Source organism: Hyla sarda, chromosome 9, assembly GCF_029499605.1.
Source record: "Hyla sarda isolate aHylSar1 chromosome 9, aHylSar1.hap1, whole genome shotgun sequence".
NCBI lineage: Eukaryota > Metazoa > Chordata > Amphibia > Anura > Hylidae > Hyla > Hyla sarda.
In genome coordinates, this window is record NC_079197.1 from 20,580,068 (window position 1) to 20,605,683 (window position 25,616).

At 40.9% G+C, this 25,616-nt stretch overlaps 1 protein-coding gene and 1 long non-coding RNA gene across 14 annotated transcripts in view; one reads left to right on the forward strand and one right to left on the reverse strand.

Annotated features, from left to right (window-relative positions):
* LOC130291252 (uncharacterized) overlaps nt 1-25,616 on the forward strand; it is a 200,850-nt gene that overhangs the window by 3,196 nt on the left and 172,038 nt on the right. For 11 of the 12 annotated variants that reach the window (XR_008847840.1, XR_008847848.1, XR_008847838.1 and 8 more), the window contains exons 2-3: nt 6,159-6,260; nt 14,208-14,280. This is a non-coding gene — a long non-coding RNA (uncharacterized LOC130291252). The remainder of the gene's footprint in view (nt 1-6,158; nt 6,261-14,207; nt 14,281-25,616) is intronic. The other variant, XR_008847847.1, reaches the window with a different exon arrangement.
* Nucleotides 24,199-25,616, reverse strand: part of WHRN (whirlin) — a 134,809-nt gene continuing 133,391 nt past the window's right edge. For both annotated transcript variants that reach the window (XM_056539829.1, XM_056539830.1), the window contains exon 14: nt 24,199-25,528. In XM_056539829.1, the coding sequence (XP_056395804.1) occupies nt 25,346-25,528 (183 nt within the window). In that variant the 3' untranslated portion in view covers nt 24,199-25,345. The remainder of the gene's footprint in view (nt 25,529-25,616) is intronic.

A 25,616-nucleotide genomic window follows, 5' to 3' on the forward strand; every position in this document is an offset into this window, starting at 1 on the left:
TACCACAATACTACACTATACAATACTACACTACACCACAATACTACACTATACAAACTACTATACTATACACAGTGTACGACAATACTACACTATACATAATACACCACAATACTACACTATACAAACTACACTACACCACAATACTACACTATACAATACTACACTACACCACAATACTACACTATACAAACTACTATACTGTACACAGTGTACCACAATACTACACTATACAAACTACTATACACCGTGCACCACAATACTACACTATACAATACTACACTATACAAACTACTATACACAGTGTACCACAATACTACACTACACCACAATACTACACTATACAAACTACTATACTATACACAGTGTACCACAATTCTACACTATACATAATACACCACAATACTACACTATACAAACTACTATACTGTACACAGTGTACCACAATACTACACTATACAAACTACTATACACAGTGTACCACAATACTACACTATACAATACTACACTATACAAACTACTATACACAGTGTACCACAATACTACACTACACCACAATACTACACTATACAAACTACTATATTATACACAGTGTACCACAATTCTACACTATACATTACTACACTACACCACAATACTACACTATACAAACTACTATACTGTACACAGTGTACCACAATACTACACTATACAAACTACTATACTGTACACAGTGTACCACAATACTACACTATACAATACTACACTATACAAACTACTATACACAGTGTACCACAATACTACACTACACCACAATACTACACTATACAAACTACTATACTATACACAGTGTGCCACAATTCTACACTATACATTACTACACTACACCACAATACTACACTATACAATACTACACTACACCACAATACTACACTATACAAACTACTATATTATACACAGTGTACCACAATACTACACTATACATAATACACCACAATACTACACTATACAAACTACACTACACCACAATACTACACTATACAATACTACACTACACCACAATACTACACTATACAAACTACTATACTGTACACAGTGTACCACAATACTACACTATACAAACTACTATACACCGTGCACCACAATACTACACTATACAATACTACACTATACAAACTACTATACACAGTGTACCACAATACTACACTACACCACAATACTACACTATACAAACTACTATACTGTACACAGTGTACCACAATACTACACTATACAAACTACTATACACCGTGTACCACAATACTACACTATACAATACTACACTATACAAACTACTATACACAGTGTACCACAATACTACACTACACCACAATACTACACTATACAAACTACTATACTATACACAGTGTACCACAATTCTACACTATACATTACTACACTACACCACAATACTACACTATACAAACTACTATACTGTACACAGTGTACCACAATACTACACTATACAATACTACACTATACAAACTACTATACACAGTATACCACAATACTACACTACATCACAATACTACACTATACAAACTACTATACTGTACACAGTGTACCACAATACTACACTATACAAACTACTATACTGTACACAGTGTACCACAATACTACACTATACAATACTACACTATACAAACTACTATACACAGTGTACCACAATACTACACTACACCACAATACTACACTATACAAACTACTATACTATACACAGTGTACCACAATTCTACACTATACATTACTACACTACACCACAATACTACACTATACAATACTACACTACACCACAATACTACACTATACAAACTACTATTCTATACACAGTGTACCACAATACTACACTATACAAACTACTATACTATACACAGTGTACCACAATACTACACTATACATAATACACCACAATACTACACTATACAAACTACTATTCTATACACAGTGTACCTCAATACTACACTATACAAACTACTATACTATACACAGTGTACCACAATACTACACTATACATAATACACCACAATACTACACTATACAAACTACAACACCACAATACTACACTATACAATACTACACTACACCACAATACTACACTATACAAACTACTATTCTATACACAGTGTACCTCAATACTACACTATACAATACTACACTACACCACAATGCTACACTATACAAACTACTATACTGTACACAGTGTACCACAATACTACACTATACAAACTACTATACACAGTGTACCACAATACTACACTACCCCACAATACTACACTATACAAACTACTATACTATACACCGTGTACCACAATACTACACTATACAATACTACACTATACAAACTACTATACACAGTGTACCACAATACTACACTACACCACAATACTACACTATACAAACTACTATACTATACACAGTGTACCACAATACTACACTATACAATACTACACTACACCACAATACTACACTATACAAACTACTATACTATACACAGTGTACCACAATACTACACTATACATAATACACCACAATACTACACTATACAAACTACACTACACCACAATACTACACTATACAATACTACACTACACCACAATACTACACTATACAATACTACACTACACCACAATACTACACTATACAAACTACTATACACAGTGTACCACAATACTACACTATACAAACTACTATACTATACACACTATACCACAATACACACTATACAATACTACTATACTGTACACAGTCTACCACAATACTACACTATACAATACTACACTATGCAAACTACACTACACCACAATACTACACTATACAAACTACTATACTATACACAGTGTACCACAATACTACACTATACAAACTACTATACTATACACAGTGTACCACAATACACACTATACAATACTACACTATACCACAATACTACACTATACAAACTACTATACACAGTGTACCACAATACTACACTATACAAACTACTATACTGTACACAGTGTGCCACAATACTACACTATACAAACTACAATACTACACTATACAAACTACTATACAATACACAGTGTACCACAATACTACACTATACAATACTACACAATACAAACTACAATACTACACTATACAAACTACTATACACCGTGTACCACAATACTACACTATACAAACTATTATACTATACAAAGTGTACCACAATACTACACTATACATAATACATAACAATACTACACTATACAAACTACTACACAATGCAAAGTGTACCACAATACTTCACTATACAATACTACACTACACCACAATACTAAACTATACAAACTACTATACTATGCCACAATACTACACTATACTATACACTACACAATACTATGCTACACTATACAAAGTGTACCACAATACTACACTATACAAACTACAATACTATACTACAGATACTATACTAAACTATGCAAAGTATACCACAATACTACACTATACAATGCTACACTATACAAACTACAATACTATACTACACATACTATACAAACTACAATACTATATTACACATCTACACATACTATACTACCATATACAAAGTATACCACAATACTACAATACACTATACATACTATACTACACATACTGCACATACTATACTACATTATACAAAGTATACTCCTATACTATACATACTACACCAAAATACTACACTATACATACTATACATACTGCACATACTATACTACACTATACAAAGTATACCACAATACTACACTATACATACTATACATACTGCACATACTATACTACACCTATACAAAGTATACCACAATACTACACTATACATACTGCACATACTATACTACACTATACAAAGTATACCACAATACTACACTATACATACTACACCACAATACTACACTATACAATATTACGCTAGACATACTACACTATATAATACTATACTATACTACACTATACTATAAATACTACACTATACAATCCCACACTACACATACTACACTGTACTATACTACACTATACATACTACTATATACAAGTCGACATTATACTATACATGGTATACTACATTACACTATACATACTATACTATACATACTATTATTCACTATAGAAAGTACAACACAATATTACACTATACTATACTACACTATACAAACTACAACACACAATACTACACTACACCATACATACTATACAATAATACACTATACAAACTACGTCACAATAATACATTATACAAACTACACAAAAATACTACACTAAACTATACCACACTACACTATACAAACTATACCACAATACTACACTAAACATACTACACTATACAATACTACACTACACCATAATACAATACTACACTATACTATATATATTATACTACACTATACAAACTACACTAGACTATACCTGCTATACTACACTATACTACACTATACTACACTATACTATACTACAATAGACAAACGGCACTATACTAACATTATACAATCCTATATTATATATTGTATACTACATGATGCTATACCATATATACTATACTACACTACATATACGGTACTACACTACACAATAGTACACTATACAATACACTACCCATATACAAAAACTACACTATGTATACTATACTACCCATGTACCCTTAATGACCCTTAGTACCCCCAACAGAAATAATGTGGCCGCCCATTTAATTAAAAACCTAGGAGGATGTTCACACGGCACAATGTCTTCCCAGTTAACGGTCGGGGTGCGCCGTGTCCATAGACTGCAATACATTTCCAAGAGAATTCCGGCGAAAGAATTAACATGTCACTTCTTTCAGTGGAGGCCAAAATCAGAATTTCTGCAACAGCTGCCTCTGCAGCAGAAATTCTGCAGTGTGCACAGTCTAGCAGAATCTAATTGAAAGCAATGGTATTCTGCTGCAATGGAATTTCCGTGCTGAATTTTTCTGGCGAATTCCACTCGGAAATTCTGTTGTGTGAACATGCACTAATACTCAGGTATCCGCGTTTCCACCTCTTCATGTGTGTAGCCTGTGAGATGCTATCTCTATACCATATTACTGTGCTGGCATATTGAGGGATCCCAATGTGGCGGCCCAGCACCTGAAGAAGGGTTTATTCAGTGATAGAAAAACAGGTGATTTCTTCTAAAACCAGCACTTGCCCTCAGGTATTGCATTGATGTGAATGGAGCCAAATTGTAATAGCACACGCAAAAAAGAGGGAAAGCTCTGTTTTCTTATCCCTGGATTACCCCTTTAAAGGGGTACTCCACCCCTAGACATCTTATCACCTATCCCAAGGATAGGGAATAAGATGTCTGATCACGGGGGTCCTGCTGCTGGGAAATCGCCACAATCTCTCCTGCAGCACCCCATGACTTCGCTCCGTGCCTGATGATGAGCGATACAAGGGCTGGAGTATTGTGACATCAGGGATTCGCCCTCTCGTGATGTCACGCCCAGCCCCCTCAATGCAAGTCTATGGGAGGGGGTGTGGCGGCCACCACGCCCACTCCATAAGACTTGTACTGAGGAGGCGGGGCGTGACATTGCAATACTCCAGCCCTTGTATTGCCCGTCATCAACTTCGCTCCATGCAGCAGATGACACGTGGTTCTGCAGGAGAGATTTCAGCGGCGGGAACCCTGCAATCAGACATCATATCCCCTATCATTTGGATACGGGATAAGATGTCTGGGGGCGGAGTACCCCTTTAAGTCCCTGCAGATTCTGTTAGTGGATGTCAGAGCAGAAAGTTGTCAGCTCCCTGCTCCATCGCTGTATTCAAGTGCACCTTGAAGATACAGATGGAGTGGAAGGAGGCGTTGGCCCGGACATATGAGGAACTTGGCCATGAAAATACTCAGTAATGGTAAAGCCCCTGTGCAGCATTGGGTTGATTATGAAAATTATAGGTAATATGCACCAATATACACCCTATATAATACTAGCCTGTGTCTTGTTCTGGCACCTCCTATACAGTGGAATGATATGTGATGGTAACTATATGTGTACTGGACTCTATATACAGAGAACAAGCTGATTGTAGTCAGTAAATACAAAGCTTTTCTTTATTGTAAGTTCTGGAAAAATAGGTTCAGCTCAAGATTCTACTTGGTTTTTTTTCTTCCTCATCTAGATTGTGAATCCTTCATCTATACGATGCATCAAGTCTGTAGGACCTGGGACTTCAAACATCTCTTCCACTCTTTATTTGGAGTCGCGGTGACTGTATCCCGAGGTCAGATCCATGTCCGTTCAGTATTTGTTGGCAGCCGTCATCGCTGGGTGACTGGTATCATAGCCCTCTGATAAGTAACTCATCTGTGAGGTGTCTTATCCATCTTTGAGGCTCTACTATCGTCTTCCAGCAGTCAGGCTTGTCTTCAGGGCATCCGCTCTGTGTCCATTCTTGTGCACGTTGTGCTTGTATTTTCTCAAAGACGTCTTGATATTGGGAGATCATGTGCGATAGAAATGACAGATTTGACCTGACTATCATCATCTTCTCTATAGGTGCTTTCCATTCTATCCTCTTTAGTCAGTAGCCAAGTGGCCGACCTTTCTAATGTAAACTTCTCTAAAACTTCCTGTACTTGGAGTTTTAGTAGAATCAACTCTCAATAGGATCTTCTGTTCCAACCTTCAGGTAAAGTCACTGAGTCTGAGCTCCTTTTGAGTCTGAGCGCACTTTCTAAGGCTGGGTTCACACCACATTTTTGTAATACAGTTTCCGTATCAGGTTTTTGATTTAAAAAAAACAAAAACTGATTCCTCAAAACCTGACTACACTGTATCAAAACGTGTGTACAAATTTTAATCCGTATACGGTTTGAAAAATTATGTCCAGTTGCATCCGTTTTTTAAGAAAAATAAAGTATACGTTTTTAACTTTTCACTCCATTATGAATAAAGTTTCACTTGTTTGATTGAAATTCCAAGAAAAAAACGGTGCAAAGTAAAAAACCGTATGGTGAAAAACTGGATGGAACCGTACACACATACAATTCTGTTCAGTTCCCAATGACTCCCGTGTAAAAAAAAATGTATACATTTCAGTACGTTTTTTTACCTGGACCAAAAACCGTGGTAGGCTGCTGTTTTGGGTATGTGAAAGAAAACTGACAAAACCGTACAGGTTGCAAAACGGACCCAACCTGATACATCTTTTGGCATACGGTTTTCAATACGGTTCCATACAGATTTAAAATTGAAAACATATAAGGGAACTGTATTGCAAAAACGTAGTGTGAACCCAGCCTTAAAGTCTGAGGCTGGTAGAGAGTTGTGTTTGGACAGAACAGGTATTTTCCTGAGGAGGGACAGATGAGGGCTGGGACCCTGGTGCTGTCCACGTTCTCTATGCAGAAATGTGGTTTCTTCCAGCAGTCACCTGCCAGAAGAACAGTCTACTACCCCGGTATATGGTGAATATTTGTGGAGCTTTCTCCAGCAGCCGGGAGGAGTTTGCGGAGGTTAGTTCATGGTTTACAACACATAGGCAAGTCAATATATATATATACAGGCCAGGAGCCCATTGGAGGCTTTGGAGCCCATTTGTGGATGAGATAAGCTGCCATGTTGGTCATCCATAGGGAATGTAACCCAGAATCCCTTCAACACCGACCTGAATATAGCATTGTGTGATATGTCATCCCTGGTGATCTGGATCATGGTCAGCAGCGGGATGACATGGAAAGGATGGTTAAGAATGGTGGCAGCTATAGGGGCAGTCTTCTCCTGGGGGCCCTGAAGAACAGAGGAGCGGTTTTCTTTTCATCTTGTCTTTGTAATTCTGGTTGTGGCAGAGCTGCAATACGTTACTATGCACCAGTGTCCAGCCATTTCTTGCTGTTAACATTGATGAAGTGTCTTCCATAAAAGAAGAATCCAGGCAGCCAATAGACCTGGCACCCAAAGGTTCCTTTCCAGTACACTGGGCAGCATCTGGTAGTCCTTTGGTAATGCTTACACCTCTGTCCGAGTCAGGAACTGTCCAGAGCAGCATAGGTTTGCTATGGGGATTTTCTCCTGCTCTGGACAGTTTCTGATACAGACATCAGGTGTCAGCAGAGAGCACTGTGGACAAGACAAAAAAGAATTAAAAAAATAAAAGAATTTCCTCTGTAGTATACAGCTGCTAAAACGTACTGGAAGGGAAAAATTTTTTTAATAGAAGTCATTTACAAATCTGTTTAACTTTCTGACACCAGTAAATTTTTCCACCGGAGTACCCCTTTAACTTACCTTATGTCCATAGGAGAGGAACAATTAACAGGTTGCCCATAGCAACCAATCAGATTGTTTCCTTTATTTTTCAGAGTCCTCTTTAAAAATTAAAGAAGCAATCTGATTGGTTGTTATGGTTAAATGGTCAACTTTTCCTCTACACAGGTGTTCACAAATTTCCCCCATTGTATTAGGACATTGGACAATATCTGGTTTTCTGTTAGCCACAGGCAATGGGGATGTCTCCTAACCGAAGGCCGCAAGGCATGTGTGTGGTCAGTATGTCACAGGAAAGATTAGACCTCAAGTATAAAAACTGGCAAAAAAGTATAAAAATTTTGCAATAATGAAAGCTATGGCCACATCTCCAGTTCTAGTTTTCATATGTAGGCGCACAGTATGCTGCATCACTATGGTGATAAAGAATACATAGAGTCCTTTAAACCCTCTGGTTGACGCCCTCTAAAAGACTTTGGTTAAGAAAACCCATTCAGATACCCTCTTATGGGATTCTAACGTACTAATGGAGGCCCTAGCATGAAGATCTTACTATGAGGACAGATAATGTTGGGGAAGAGAAGGATCATTTCAGGTCCTCTTGGTCTCTCAGAAGGGGATATTCTGATGTTGGACAACACCTTGACCCCCTTTCCCTGTATGAAACACATACACTCTTGGCTGACCTTAGCATTCATGTATATGGGGTTCAGGAAATATGTCTGTGGCTGAATGCGCATCTAGTATGTAAGGCCATTTGTAATGATCTTTCCACTACTATTTTGCACAAGCACTATAAACTACAACACAAACCCTTCCTACAGCACAATCACTGACTATTACGTCTCTATCAAAATCTATGTACTGTATGCAACACAGATATTCTCTCCCAGATGCAATTCTTTTACAGGAGCATTCTTGTGTATATATATATATATATATATATATATATATATACAGCGTTTATTGAAGCATACAATTATTTTTCTGTTTGATCACTGCGGAATCTGATTTAAAAAAAAAACTTCTGTATGTATCTAAAGGTACAGTAGAGGGTTCATGCACCTCTATAGAAGCCCTTTTATAGCTCCATACACAAGAGAGACGAACTATAGTCATGTACATGAACTATATGGTTTTTACAGGATTGTCCTGCAACATGGACCTCGAAGAGGCATGCCTGGCAGGTTACGCTCTTCCCGACTTTCATGTTTATAACCAAGCGGGACAGCTACGTCTGCTTCACTCATGGTTTGTCTCCAGCATCCTTCATATTTCAGAACACCACTTAGCCCACTATGTTAAGGTGGATAGCTTGCAGGTTTGGTTGGAGGCCCCGTTCGTGACTGAGCGCCGCCTCCTCCTGATCTATAGGTTGGCGCTTCAGGTTTGGCATGCGGGAAAGGTGCTCCACTCCCACATGGACATCATGTTTGACTTGCCACTGTGGAACAATGTGGTTTTCTGGAAAGATAACAACGTTATTGCACTGAACTCTGTATATGAGAATAGTACTCTTTAAAGGGGTATTCCTTTGCTCAGCGTTTGGAACAAAATGTTCCGAATGCTTAGAGCCGGCGCTGGGAGCTTGTTATGTCATAACCCCGCCCCCTCTTGATATAATGCCCCACCCCCTCAATGCAATCTATGGGCTGGGGCGTGACAGCCGTCACACCCCCTCCCATAGACTTGCATTGAGGGGGCGGGGCTATGAAGTCACAAGCTCCTGGTGCCGGTTCTAAGCATTCGGAACATTTTGTTCCAAATGCTGAGTACCCCTTTAAATCTTTCTCCCAATTACAAGAGGAGTACGGCTTCCCTAAGACCTCTTTTATAAATTCCTACAACTGAGGCATGCCCTTTCTAGTCAATTTCCCGGTCCGGGACCCTTGATCTCTGAATACCCTTTAATCGTGTTCTATGATCTCAGGGACCTTATGGACTCATATATGCGTTATATACTCACCTGCCTTTGTAAATATACCCAAAAGTGGGCATTTCTAATACTTTTGGTTGGCGCTTTTAGGAAGTTTGAGTGGAGAGCGGGGATTCACGTGTTTGGGGGTGTTGCACTGGTGAAATGGTGTAATTTGCGCAACATTGTCCAATTCTTACCAGTAGACAAATGTAACATGTTGCTCCAGAGTAGCACTTGGCTGCCACCTTGCCACAAGTCAAATCACAGAACATGTATTCCTGAGGGTGCAATGTAGGATGATGCACTTCAAAGCATGTTGGTTATCGCCTTTATGAAGCCTTGATAGATTTGTCATATATTCAGCATAATACACCGTACCAATGTACATTGTAGACGCCGCATGCTTTTAGTTTTTTGTTGTGCATTGTGTAACTACTTTTTCCTATTGACTTTAGTGTGAAAACCTGCATAATGATATCCAAAGCCCGGGGTAAAAAAAAAACCTATATGCACACCCTTAAAATATAACTTTTAATATAGTCTCTTAAAAATTTCCCTAAGTGAGATTAAAACTTGTGCATGACAGGAATATGTATTGTCACATATGACGGAGAATACCTTCTCCAAGTACAGAGTATGTAGCGGCGCTGCAGTCTGCCGCAATAACCACCTGTCAATGTATATTTTAATATTTAACATAACAAGCCGACCTCTACATGTTTTGCCGGTACAACGGCGTTCTCAAGAGGAATATTATGGCATGTCTGACATTTCCACAATATTCCTCTTGAGAACGCCGTTGTAACGGCGAAACATGTAGAGCTCGGCATATTATGTTAAATTTTTAAATATACATTGACAGGTGGTAATTGCGGCAGACTGCAGCGCCGCTACATAACCTGTACTTGGAGAAGGTATTCTCCGTCATATGTGACAATACATATTCCTGTCATGTACAAGTTTTATTCTCACTTAGGGAAATTTTTAAGAGACTATATTAAAAGTTATATTTTAAAGGGGTTATCCAGGTAAAAACTTATATATATATATATATATATATATATATATATATATATAACAGATTTGTAAATTACTTCTATTAAAAAATCTTAATCCTTTCAGTACTTATGAGCTACTGAAGTTAAGGTTGTTCTTTTCTGTCTAAGTGCTCTCTAATGACACCTGTCTCGGGAACTGCCCAGTTTAGAAGATGATTGCTATGGGGATTTGCTTCTAAACTGGGCGGTTCCCGAGACACATGTCATCAGAGAGCACTTAGACAGAAAAGAACAACCTTAACTTCAGAAGCTCATAAGTACTGAAAGGATTAAGATTTTTTAATAGAAGTAATTTACAAATCTGTTTAACTTTCTGGAGCCAGTTAATATATATATATATATATATATATATAAAGTTTTTTCCTGGATAACCCCCTTTAAGGGTGAGCATATAGTTTTTTTTTTTGCCCTGGGGTTTGGTTATTATTGAGGGTTAGCCCCTTACTAACCCTGGATCCACAGTGTTATTATAAAACCTACATAACCTCCAGTCTGGAGATGTCTCCTCCATCTTACCTGTATCCTGTTCCCAGGTGGATCCCTCATATGCACCATCCCCCCTGTTCTCTCTCCCTTGTGATGTGTTTCTGGTAGCCTCTAAGGCAGTGTTTCCCAACCAGGGTGTCTCCAGGTGTTGCAAAACTACAACTCCCAGCATGCCCGGACAGCCTTTGGCTGTCCGGGCATGCTGGGAGTTGTAGTTTTGCAACAGCTGGAGGCACCCTGGATGGGAAACACTGCTCTAAGGTAAAGATCTACATCTGTTAGTACCCACCACTATTATTCTACATGTTATATGACAAATCCTCTCATTGTTGGTTTATGCCTTGGTTTTACACTGAATGGCATAATAAAATTATTCATGTATTCTCAGCAGGATTTTCCAAAAAAAAAGAAAAATGCATTTGGCTGAAGCCTGAAAAGATCCATTTCATTCTGCAAAATACACAGCCATAGCTCATTTATTATTTGGCATCCATACGCACAGCTTCAGCTTTTGAAATTAGAAATTGTGGGAAATACAGGTGAAGATGGGAAAGCAAACGCCACCTAAACTTTTTATTTTCACCACCATTCGGCTGTCTCTTTACAGACACTTTACAACGAGTATGTACACTACATTCATTGACCCTACCGGTCTACAAATGGGCATTTGTTGGCAGCACATCACTTCATATGAGCAGGGAACTCGCTGCCAACAAAAATGGAAGTGACCGGCCCCACAGAAGACCATTTATGCGGCTGTTCCTTCCTGACAATTGGGCCATCAATTCACTGGATTGATCACTGAATTGCTCCTACGGCCGTTCACGTCCATTATTGTTGGCAGCACAACTACTATTTGCATAGGGAGATGCGCTTCCAACAGTTTAATGTTTTATTTTTAGTGCAGAATTGGTGCAGATGTGACCAGCCAACGAATGAGTGTTTGCCAATCGTCGGCTGATTATCTTTTAAAAAAAAAAAAAATTTTTTACGCAAGGCAATTATCAGTTCATTCAGCCAATAATAGTCCCATGTAATAGGGCCTTCAGTTATATCTATTTCTTGGAAAACTGGGTAACAACTAAAAGTTGTGCTACGTTGCGTGACAGACAGAGCATAATGAATGTTACAGAGTTACAGTTGTACTATTGGGAAAACCAAGGGTTTAAGCCAGTTGATACAGGGCTGAAGGGTATTCTCATTTTGGAAAGTTATGCCCTGTCCACAGGATAGGGAATAACTTACAGATCTTTGGGGGCAACCACTGTTAATCCTAAGAAAATAGTTTTCTTAATGAATGGAGCAGCAGCAGCAGCATGATCAGCCAGTGCTTGGCAATGTTTGGAAGCCCCATAGAGAATGAGTGAAATTCTGGTTGCGCAAAGACAGTGCATTGCATTCATTTTCTAGCGTTCTTGGGATCAGTGGGGGTTTCAGTGGTCATACCCCTTCCAATCCACTAGTTATCCCCTATCCTGTATACTGGTTGGACCAACACCGATCCACTAGTTATCCCCTATTCTGTATAGCAGATGGACCCACTCCAATCCACTAGTTATCACCTATCCTATATAGTTGTTGGACCAGCTCCAATCCACTAGTTATCCCCTATCCTGTATAACGGTTGGACCCCCACCGATCGATTAGTTGTCCCCTATTCTGTATAGTGGTTTGACCCCCACCAATCCACTAGTTATCCCCTATTCTGTACAGTGGTTCGCCCCCCACCGATCCACTAGTTATCCCCTATTCTGTATAGTGGTTTGACCCGCTCCAATCCACTAGTTATCCCCTATTCTGTATAGTGGTTTGACCCCCACCGATCCACTAGTTATCCCCTATTCTGTATAGTGGTTTGACCCCCACCGATCCACTAGTTATCCCCTATTCTGTATAGTGGTTCGCCCCCCACCGATCCACTAGTTATCCCCTATTCTATATAGTGGTTTGATCCCCACCAATCCACTAGTTATCCCCTATTCTATATAGTGGTTTGATCCCCACCAATCCACTAGTTATCCCCTATTCTGTATAGTTGTTGGACCCCCACTGATCCACTAGTTATCCCCTATCCTGTATAACGGTTGGACCCCACCAATCCACTAGTTATCCCCTATTCTATATAACGGTTGGACCCCCACCGGTCCAATAGTTATCCCTATCCTGTATCGTGGTTGAACCCCCACCAATCAGCTTGTATCCTTTAGAAATGAAAATTCTACTTTTTTATTTTGCACTTAATAGTCTTAAAACATCTCACAATGTTCCTTCGTGTGCAACTTTGTCTGGGACTTGTTAGACATATCAATTACTTCGATGTCAGGGTGGCGGACATGGGCTCTTGTGGTGAATGTATAAGCATTTAGGCAAAATAGCTAATGTAAAGTATATATAATTTTGGCTCAATATGAGAAACTATAGGATAAAAATAAGACCGATATGGTCACACATACTGTATACACTGAAGATTAATGTCTGATCAGTCTTTTGTCCTCTCCAGGAAGTGAACCTGAGCAGCAGTGCGAAGGCTGAACCTCTGCTCCACTATTTGTCTATAGGAGAACCAAAGATAGGTGAACGATGTACTCGGCAGTACCATAGACATTGAATGAAGGAGTGGTTGAGTCTGTGTGCTGCCAGTCAGGGGCGTAGCTATAGAGGTAGCAGTCGCATCGGGGCCCTGGTGCCAAAGGGGGCCCCAAAGCACATCTGCCCCGTAAGAGACCAGTATTATATTTGGCATATGAGGCCCTGTTGCAGATTTTGCATCGGGGCCCAAAAGCTACAAGCTACGCCTCTGCTAGGGTCCATTCAGAGTCCTGTTTGTTAGAGTAGCGAGCAGTACAAGTTCCTCATATTCTCAAGATTCTGGGGGCGGGGGGGAGGGGGGGGCTCAGCAGTCAGGCCCCACACGATAAGACACATATGCCCTATACTTGGCATATGGCAGGGATAAGTGTCTATGGTGGTAAAAAGGCTTAAAAGCAGTGGTCTCCAAATGGTGGACCTCCAGATGTTGCAAATTTACAACTTTCTGCATGCCTGGACTGCCATTGGCTGATGAGCATCTATGGCAATGGTCTCCAAACTGTGGACCTCCAGATGTTGCAAAACTACAACTTCCAGCATGAGCGGACAGCCAACGCCTGATGAGCATCTATTGCCGTGGTCAATGAACATCTATGACAGTGGTCTCCAAACTGTGGACCTCCAGATGTTGCAAAACTACAACTTCCAGCATGCCCGGACAGCCAACGGCTGTCCGGGCATGCTAGGAGTTGTAGTTTTGCAACAGCTATAGGCACACTGGTTGGGAAGTACTGGTATGCGGGGACATCATTGCAGCACTTCCACTCTGGGGGGCATTCTGGAGCAGCAGCACTGCACCTGTGGCCCTTCATGTGTTGCAAAACTCCAACTCCCAGCACTGTACATGCTGGGAGTTGTAGTTGTGCAACATGTGGTAGGTCCACAGTTTGGAGACCACTGCTTTAAAGGGGTACTCCTGTGGAAAACAATTTATTTTAAATCAACTGGTGCCAGAAAGTTAAACAGATTTGTTAATGACTTCTATTAAAAAATCTTAATCCTTCCAGTACTTATCAGCTGCTGTTTACTACAGAAAAAGTTATTTTCTTTTTGAATTTATTTTCTGTCTGTCCACAGTGCTCTCTGCTGACACCTCGGTCCATGTCAGGAACTGTCCAGAGCAGGATAGCTTTGCTATGGGGATTTGCTCCTACTCTGGACAGTTCCTGACACGGACAGAGGTGTCAGCAGAGAGCACTGTGGTCAGACAGAAAAGAACAACTCAACTTCATCTGTAGTATACAGCAGCCGATAAGTACCGGAAGGATTAAGATTTTTTAATAGAAGTAATTTACAAATCTGTATAACTTTCTGGCACCAGTTGTTTTAAAGTAAATTGTTTTCCATCGGAGTACCCCTTTAAAGCCTAATGCGGAAGTCCCTCTTTATAATGGCCTGAATACCTGGTTGAGCTTTGCTTTAGTTATTATCTCCACTATCATCAGATCGTTTCTTTTATAAATATGTATGATGGCTTTGCGCCCAAGTAGGTCATGTGATTATAATGGCTGCGCCCAAGTAGGTCATGTGATTATAATATTTCGGGTACACGGACATGTCCTTAAAGTACAAAGGCTGCAATCTATTTCTGGAATACGTGGATAAATAGACCAGCATTGTGTCGTCAAGATGATCGGTCATTTGTCCTCCAGTCATTCCCTTTTAATACGTTCTTCGCTGAGCGATTCCTTTGTCCTGACACAGAACGTTGCTCCGATTTTTACGGCCGCCATAACTTCCACTTCAGTAACCGCCGCTCAGAATAGCAAATCTTATAGACTATAGTAATAGTTAATGACATGGTTAATTCTAAGTACTATCACTTTATGTGTCTTTACGATATTGTAGAACAGCGCGGTAGGGTCCGGGAGTGAGTGAGATGTCTATGAATATATAAAGAGAACATTACATATTATTTCAGCTACATAAGTGTGGAGCGGGTACTTATGTAATGTATTAATAATGGTTGACGGTATTATTGTCCCAACGTATATTTAAAGGGAACTTGAGCTCATATTATTGTTACATTCTATTGTGGGAGCAATTCAGGTAACATAGTGGGAGGATGCCCATGATAGCATGCCCATTGTGACAAACACAGTGCTGGGAGTTGCAGTTTTACAACAGCTGTAGGAACACTGGTTGGCAAGCACTGGTTTAGGCTGCATTCACACCACGTTTTTACTATACAGTTCCTGTATCAGGTTTTTGATTAGAAAAACGATTCCTCAAAACCGGACTAAACTGTATCAAAACGTGTGTACAAATTCTAACCCGTATACGGTTTGAAAAATGATGTCCGGTTGCATCTGTTTTTTTTAAGAAAAAAAACGTAAGCGTTTTTAACTTTTCACTCCATTATGAATAAAGTTTCACTTGTTTGATTGAAATTCCAAGAAAATAAACTGTGCAAAGTCAAAAACCGTACGGGGAAAACCGGATGGGACTGTATGCACATACGGTTCTGTACGGTTCACATTGACTCCCATGTTAAAAAAAACAAACAACGTATATGCTTCAATACGGTTTTTCACCCTCACCAAAAACCGTGGTAGGCTACGGTTTTGGGTATACGGGAAAAAAACTGACAAAACTGTACAAGAGGCAAAACGGACACAACAGGAGGCATCTTTTGGCATACGGTTTTCAATGGAGAGTCAATGCATACGGTGTTCAATACGGTTCCGTGCGGTTTTCAAATTGAAAACATATACGGGAACTGTATTGCGAAAACGTGGTGTGAACCCAGCCTAAGGCTGCTTTCACACTACAATTTTAAACATCCATAGGAAGATCCGTGTGAAAATCAGCTGAAAACGGCAGTAACAAAATCCTATACGTCAGTTAGAAAATCCCATTATAGTCTATGGGATTTTCTAATATCCGTATGAATCCGTTTTAGTCCGTTATTGATAACGGACGTTAGTTTGTTACGGAAGATAGTTACGGAAGAAATAATTCATGAACTATTTCTTCCGAAACTATCTTCCGTAACAAACTAACGTCCGTTATCAATAACGGACTAAAACGGATTCATACGGATATTAGAAAATCCCATAGACTATAATGGGATTTTCTAACTGACGTATAGGATTTTGTTACTGCCGTTTTCAGCTGATTTTCACACGGATCTTCCTACGGATGTTTAAAAACGGAGGATTTTGTAGTGTGAAAGAAGCCTAACATGGTGGGAGGATGCCCATGATAGCATGCCCATTGTGACATACACAATGCTGGGAGTTGCAGTTTTGCAACAGCTATAGGCACACTGGTTGGCAAGCATTGGTTTACGGAGACGTTATTGCAGCACTTCCACTCTGGAGCAGCAGTAGCACTAGACCTGCGGACCTTCAGGTGTTGCAAAACTACAACTCCCAGCACTAGAATTCAGGTAACAGGAAGGGAGGATGCCCATGCTATGCCCATTGCGACATACACAAAGCCTTCAATGTAGTGAAGGTCCTTGTCTCCTTATAGCAGTGTTAGCCTTCAGATTTTGCAAAACTACAACTCCCAGCATGCTGGGAGATGTAGTTTTGCAACACCTGGGGGCACCCTGGATGGGAAATGCTGCCTTACAGCCATAAGGCTGGGTTCAGACCACGTTTTTGCAATAAAGTTCCCTTATACGTTTTCAATTTTAAAACAGTACGGAACTGTATTGAAAACCGTATGCATTGACTCTCCATTGAAAACCGTATGCCAAAAGATGTATCAGATTGTGTCCGTTTTGCATCCTGTACATTTTTTTGTCAGTTTTTTTTCACGTACCCAAAACCACAGCCTTTTGGTCCGGGTGAAAAACCGTATTGAAACGTATACGTTTTTTTTTTTTTTTTTTTTTTAACCATGGAGTCAATGGGAACCATACAGAACCATATGTGCGTACAGTTCCATCCTGTTTTCACCATACAGTTTTTTGGGGGGAATTTCAATCAAACAAGTGAAACTTTATTCATAATGGAATGAAAAGTTAAAAGCTTATACGTTTTTTTCTTAAAAAACTGATGCAACGGGACATCATTTTTCAAACTGTATACGGTTTTTAACCATATACGGATTAAAATTTGTACATGCCTTTTCATACAGTTTAGTCAGGTTTTGAGGAATTTGTTTTTTTTATCAAGAACCTGATACGGGAACTGTATTGCAAAAACGTGGTGTGAACCCAGCCTTATATGAGATTTATAATTGAGGACACTTAGTTTCTGATAGATGAGAAAATACACTTTTGGCAATGTACCAGAGCTTGATCTGCAGCATTCACAATGTGCGTACAGCTTGTTCTCCTTCATGGAAATGATACAGAACATAAAAGCAATGTTTCTTACAATGCGCAATTATTGTTGCAATTAGTTTCGGAACGATCGTACCGAGAATTGTCCTATGTAAGTGCACAACAAGATCAACAGTACGCAATAAAAATAACATTTATCTTGGGTTTATTTGATTCTACTACCTAAAATCCATGTTGGCAGCGGTGATGTCAGAAAATGATACAATGTACATGCGAGCCTCTCCACAATCCCAATAGATTTAATTTTAAAGGGGTACTCCAGTTACATAGTTACATAGTTAGTACGGTCGAAAAAAGACATATGTCCATCAAGTTCAACCAGGGAATTAAGGGGTAGGGGTGTGGCGCGATATTGGGGAAGGGATGGGATTTTATATTTCTTCATAAGCATTAATGTTATTTTGTTCCAGGAATGTATCTAATCCTGTTTTAAAGCTGTTAATTGTTCCTGCTGTGACCAGTTCCTGAGGTAGACCGTTCCATAAATTCACAGTCCTCACGGTAAAGAAGGCGTGTCGCCCCTTGAGACTAAACTTTTTCTTCTCCAGACGGAGGGAGTGCCCCCTCGTCCTTTGGGGGGGTTTAACCTGGAACAGTTTTTCTCCATATTTTTTGTATGGACCATTAATATACTTATATACGTTTATCATATCCCCCTTAAACGTCTCTTCTCAAGACTAAACAATTGTAACTCCTTTAATCGCTCCTCATAGCTAAGATGATCCATGCCCCATATTAGTTTAGTCGCGCGTCTCTGCACCCTTTCCAACTCCGCAGTGTCCCTTTTATGGACAGGTGCCCAAAACTGAACAGCATATTCCAGTTTAGGAAAATGTATCCCCTTTTCTAAGGATAGGGGATAAGTGTTTGATCGCGGGGGTCCGACCACTGGTGTCCCCCGCGATCTCCTGCCTGGCGCCGTGTCCCTTGATGCACAGAGTTGTGTCAACCACAAAGCAGTAGTCAACATGCCGCCGTGCCGACCCCGCTCCGTGCACGCGGACAGCCGGATTCCATACAGGAAATCACGGGGGTCCCAGCAGTCAGACAACCGCGATCAGACACTTATCCCGTATCGTTTGGATAGGGGATACATTTTGATAAACTGGATTACACCTTTTAGGTGAATGTGCCGCCTAGATTCTTTTTTACTGATTAGAGCCAGATACTACCTGTACATTTCTATTGGGGCAGCCATATTGCTTGAGCTTTCTGCCCAGCATTTAGCGAAAGGCGAATAAGGTAAAGAAACCGGTTAGCGGAGGCGCTGCACAACTGTAGTCATGAAGAGAAGACTCAAGCAGCACAGGACAATAAAACTTTTATTGATATAATTGGTGACTACGCGTTTCAGCATACCCTGATGCCTTCCTCAGGTCCTCTTATAGTTCCCAGAGGTTGATTGTGCTCAGTTCTGGGTTGCTGGTTGTGGAAGTCCTGCGTCTATCTGTGCTCCGCTACTCGGTTTCTTTACCTTATTCGCTATTCTCTATTGGTCACCATTACTGGGGTCCGATACCGGCAAGAGTGCAGCTGCCAACAACCAAGATCAACTTTACTTATCCCATTTGCTGCTAATTCCAGTGCAGCTTCATAAAAGGTGCATGTCCTATTTTTTCTCCGTTAAATTCCTGGAAAATACCGGACCCTTGAAAGACTCAATTTAAAGGGGTTACCCACCATAAGGTGATTTTAGTAAGTACCTGGCAGACAGTAATGGACATGCATAGGAAGGATCTGCGCTTGTCTTGGGGATAAATGGCTATGTCGTGAGATTACCAAACATTGGTAATCTTTTTGTGAACTGGTATTTCCTTTTTGACTTTTCTTCTTTTGACTACAAATCCCATAATAAAATTTTCCTCCCTCCCACACATCAGCCACCCCACCCATTGAAACATATATGAGCTGCATCCATTCAAAACACCTGTTGTTTTCAATCAGGGTGCCTCCAGCTGTTGCATTAGCTGCAGATTGATCTCTCTCCCACCAAGTGATCCCTCCACCCATTGAAGCAGACAGGCTCCTTGTCATCAGCTGACTAGTGATGTCAGGTCTCGGCCACATTGCAACCTGGGAAAAATCTGAGACAACAGTCATTTTGTATGCTGATAAAAATAAATATTGGGGTGAAAATCACAGAGGAATTGTGAGAAAACCGTCACACACAGGTACATACACTATATTATGAACTACACTAACTGTGCTTCAATCCCGTTGAGGGTCCATTCAGCCCAAAAAAAAGAGCCGATGGCACAATGGCAGGGTCCAAGTGAGGCCACCTTACCGTGGTGGGATGGTACACCTCTATCTTTTCTCTATAGCAGTATTGCGGTGTAAAATGCTTCATATTATACATATAGTAGCTTAGCGCTAGCAGTGTGCTGCTGTAAGCTTTCAGTTTGTATTCTTAGGCATAGTGGTCAAACTGAACACTGCAAGATGTCTGGAATATTTTTAAATATAGATAGTAAATGGAAAATCAGAAAAAACACCAAATAAATAAATGGAAAAAAAAATATATATCTATATGATACGTTGTCATTAACACAAAAGCACTGTAACTACAACAGTTTAAAGGGGTACTCCAGTGGAAAACTTTTAATTTTTTTAATCAACTGGTGCCAGAAAGTTAAACAGATTTGTAAATTACTTCTATTAAAAAAATCTTAATCCTTCCAGTACTTATTAGCTGCTGAATACTACAGAGGAAATTATTTTCTTTTTGGAACACAGAGCTCTCTGCTGACATCACGACCACAGTGCTCTCTGCTGACACCTCTGTCTATTTTAGGAACTGTCCAGAGTAGGAGAAAATCCCCATAGTAAACATATGCCGCTCTGGACAGTTCCTAAAATGGACAGAGATGTCAGCAGAGAGCACTGTGCTCGTGATGTCAGCAGAGAGCTCTGTGTTCCAAAAAGAAAATAAATTTCCTCTGTAGTATTCAGCAGCTAAAAAGTACTGGAAGGATTAAGATTTTTTAATAGAAGTAATTTACATATCTGTTTAACTTTCTGGCACCAGTTGATTAAAAAAATAAAAAAATAAAAAAAACAGTTTTCCACCGGAGTACCCCTTTAAGGATAAAATATCCTGATGCTCTGTGCTATTACATTGTGTCAGGGTGCTATATATATTAGTGTACTTTATTTTACTGTATAGAAAAACATAGTTGACACTTTTTCCCACAGAGGCATCCAATAGTGAATGTATATGGTGTAGTATTACCGTATTGTACATGTAAGCTTATGGGGGGGCATATGCCATTGTATGCATTCAGAGTGGCATATGTTGGAGCCTCCTCTTCGAGGTACACTATATGTCTCTTGACATGAACCTCCGCCCTGAGGCTTCAATGCAATCTGAACAGAAGAAGATTATTATAATTGCTTCGGCAGGCGAGGGGTGTTCTGATTTTATGTGGACCAGACCATTTACCCATGTGATGTTATGTTAAGAAGGAAAAAGCTGCGTGTGCCAGTGGCTGGGTACACCAGGGTTTGCAGGCAGGCTAGGAACAATGTGCCCTTACAGAACTGAAAGAAAGGACTCCATGCAGAGGGGCTGATGTCACTTACACAAAAACTATTGATACTCGGATGAATGCAACATCTATCTGAAGGTACAGCGCCTTTAAAAAATATTAGGCTGTTTTGTCTTAGATAGGAGACCATGTATTTGGCAACTTAAAGAAACAGGAATCTACCCAAAAAAAGGTATCCAACATATGTCACAAATTTACAAAAAACACACGGGGTTCCTGTGTACCCCAAAACAGATGGTGTGTGTATAAAGCTTTGAGGTAAAGACAACTGGAGAAGTGTTTCCCAACCAGTGGGCCTCCATCTGTTGCAAAACTACAACTCCCAGCATGCCCGGACAGTCGAAGGTTGGGGACTATTACTCTAATGCGGTGTTTCTCAACCAGGGTGCCCCAGCTGTTGCAAAACTACAACTCCCAGCATGCCCGGACAGTCGAAGGTTGGGGACTATTGCTCTAATGCAGTGTTTCCCAACCAGTGTGCCTCCATCTGTTGCAAAACTACAACTCCCAGCATGCCCGGACAGTCGAAGGTTGGGGACTATTGCTCTAATGCAGTGTTTCCCAACCAGGGTGCCTCCAGCTGTTGCAAAACTACAACTCCCAGCATGCCCGGACAGCCAACGGCTGTATGCTACAGAGGAAATTATTTTCTTTTTGAATTTCTTTTTTGTCTTGTCCACAGTGCTCTCTGCTGACACCTCTGTCCGTATCAGGAACTGTCCAGAGTAGGAGAAAATCCCCATTGCAAACCTATGCTGCTCTGAACAATTCCTGACACGGACAGAGGTGTCAGCAGAGAGCACTGTGGCCAAGAGAAAAAAGAAATTCAAAAAGAAAATAATTTCCTCTGTAGCATACAGCTTCTAGAAAGTTCATGAAGGGTAAAGATTTTCTTAATAGAAGTCATTTACAAATCTGTTTAACATTCTGGCACCAGTTGATTTAAAAAAATAAAATAAATGTTTTCCACCAGAGTACCCCTTTAACCCTCCAAATTCTAAGTAGTTCTCATCGGACTGGCCTACCGCTAGGTTTGGAGCTTCACTACCCATATAGTGAAAGCTGCGTTATTTTTATTAGGGTACGTTCCCACCTGGCGTATTTTGCTGCGTATTTGCTGCTGCGTATTTTCTAACCCATTGACTTCAATGGGAAATAAAATACGCAGCAGCAAATACGCAGCAAAATACGCCAGGTGGGAATGCACCCTTATAGACCCTGTGATGATGATCCACATTCTCATTATTCCTGACATACCATAAACCTTCGGTGCTTTGCACTCTTCATGGTCCAGTCAGCAGCAACCACTGACACACAAGGCTTCTCTATTATGAGGTTTATTGAAAAAGTAAAGTGACAAGCTCTGTAATTACATACATTACATGAATGGTCACAACGTGGGCTGCACGTCACTCACACACTGTAGCAGGACGGGAGTGGGAGTCACTCTCCTCCATTAAAGGCTAATAAATAACAGGCACAGAGCAGTACTGTGGAGGTGTCATCTGCGCCGTAGGCTGTCCATCTGTATCTATCAGTCTAGAAAGAAATCAGCACAACTATCTGTATATTGTATTATTTCTGCTTGTGTTTCACTGTGTAGTTGTAGCTAGCCTCAGCTTTACAGACAACACAAGCTGTCGCATACGTCTGGGGCAGTGTTTCCCAACCAGGGTGCCTCCAGCTGTTGAAAAACTACAACTCCCAGCATGCCCGGACAGCCAAAGGTTGGGGACTATGGCTCTAATGCATGGTTTCCCAACCAGGGTGCCTCCAGCTGTTGCAAAACTACAACTCTCAGCATGCCTGGACAGCGAAAGGTTGGGGACTATTGCTCTAATGCAGTGTTTCCCAACCAGGGTGCCTGCAGCTGTTGCAAAACTATAACTCCCAGCATGCCCGGACAGCTGTTGGCTGTCCGGGCATGCTGGGAGTTGTAGTTTTGCAACAGCTGGAGGCACCCTGATTGGGAGACACTGGTTGGGAAACACGGCATTAGAGCAATAGTCTCCAACCTTCGGCTGTCTGGGCATGCTGGGAGTTGTAGTTTTGCAAGAGCTGGAGGCACTCTGGTTGGGAAAAACTGGTCGGGTGTGTAGTATCACGGTATAACCACTCCAGACCATTGTTACCACACCAGGGTGCCTCCAGCTGTTGCAAAACTACAACTCCCAGCATGCCCAGACAGCCGAAGGCTGGGGACTGTTGCTCTAATGTCGTGTTTCCCAACCAGTGTGCCTCCAGCGGTTGCAAAACTACGACTTCCAGCATGCGGCATTCTGGGAGTGTAGTTTTGCAACAGCTGGAGGCACCCTGGTTGGGAAACACTGGTCTGAAGTGTAGTATCACTGTATAACCACTCCAGACCATTGTTTCCCAACCAGGGCGCCTCTAACTGTTGCAAAACTACAACTCCCAGCATGCCCGGACAGCGGAAGGTTGGGGACTATTTCTCTAATGCAGTGTTTCCCAACCAGTGTGCCTCCAGCTGTTGCAAAACTTCAGCTCCCAGCATGCCCGGACAGCCGAAGGTTGGGGACCATTGCTCTAATGCAGTGTTTCCCAACCAGAGTGCCTCCAGCTGTTGCAAAACTACAACTGCCAGCATGCCCCGGGCATGCTGGGAGTTGTAGTTTTGCAACAGCTGGAGGCACCCTGGTTGGGAAACCCTGGTCTTCAGTGTAGTATCCCGGTATAACTAGATGGCGGTGTGTCACTCTGAGAGACTGTGTTCTAAGAGGGCGCTGTTTCAGGGTGACAAGGTTAACCCCTATTTCCCATAGGCTGCCAACTCATCACATCATGGCCGGTTGTCTGTAAAGATGATATATGCCACTACTAGTTATTTCCTCCCACTTCTGCTCCGTTTTCACCTGGCACCATGATAAGTCTGTTTGTTCTGATTTTGCTCACTAGATCTCTGTACCCCAGGTATCCATCTGTACCCCAGGTATCCATCTGTACCCCAGGTATCCATCTATTATCTCACTTTCCTTCCTCGCTATCCGCCCCAGTTATGCTGACACCACAATTACAGTATAAAGGGAGTATATAAGCCACATGTTGGACAGCAGAACCACGTATGTAGCAAGGGCACACAAATGGCAGCTACACAGTATACACATTAGCATGTAGTACGTGTTTCTCGTGGCACTGACCCCTGGCTGGGTTAACACTCTTCTACTCGGATTCCATAAATGGCCACTATAGTGACACATTGAACTCTGTGACCAGAAAGTCCATATAATCCTTTTCTTTGGTCTTAAAAGCTTCAGCGATGATCCTGGCAGCCTCGCGGTGCTCTTTATCTTGTAAGGAGATTCCGTTCACCTGAAGGATGACCTGGCCCACACGTAGCTTGCTGCAGTTATGAGCAGAACCTCCTCTCTGCAAGAACAAGGGGCAAAGCAAGGGGTTAGCTGAGTAAGGTCCATTATGAAATCAAGTTATAGTTGTCTAAGGCTAAGCACGTTAT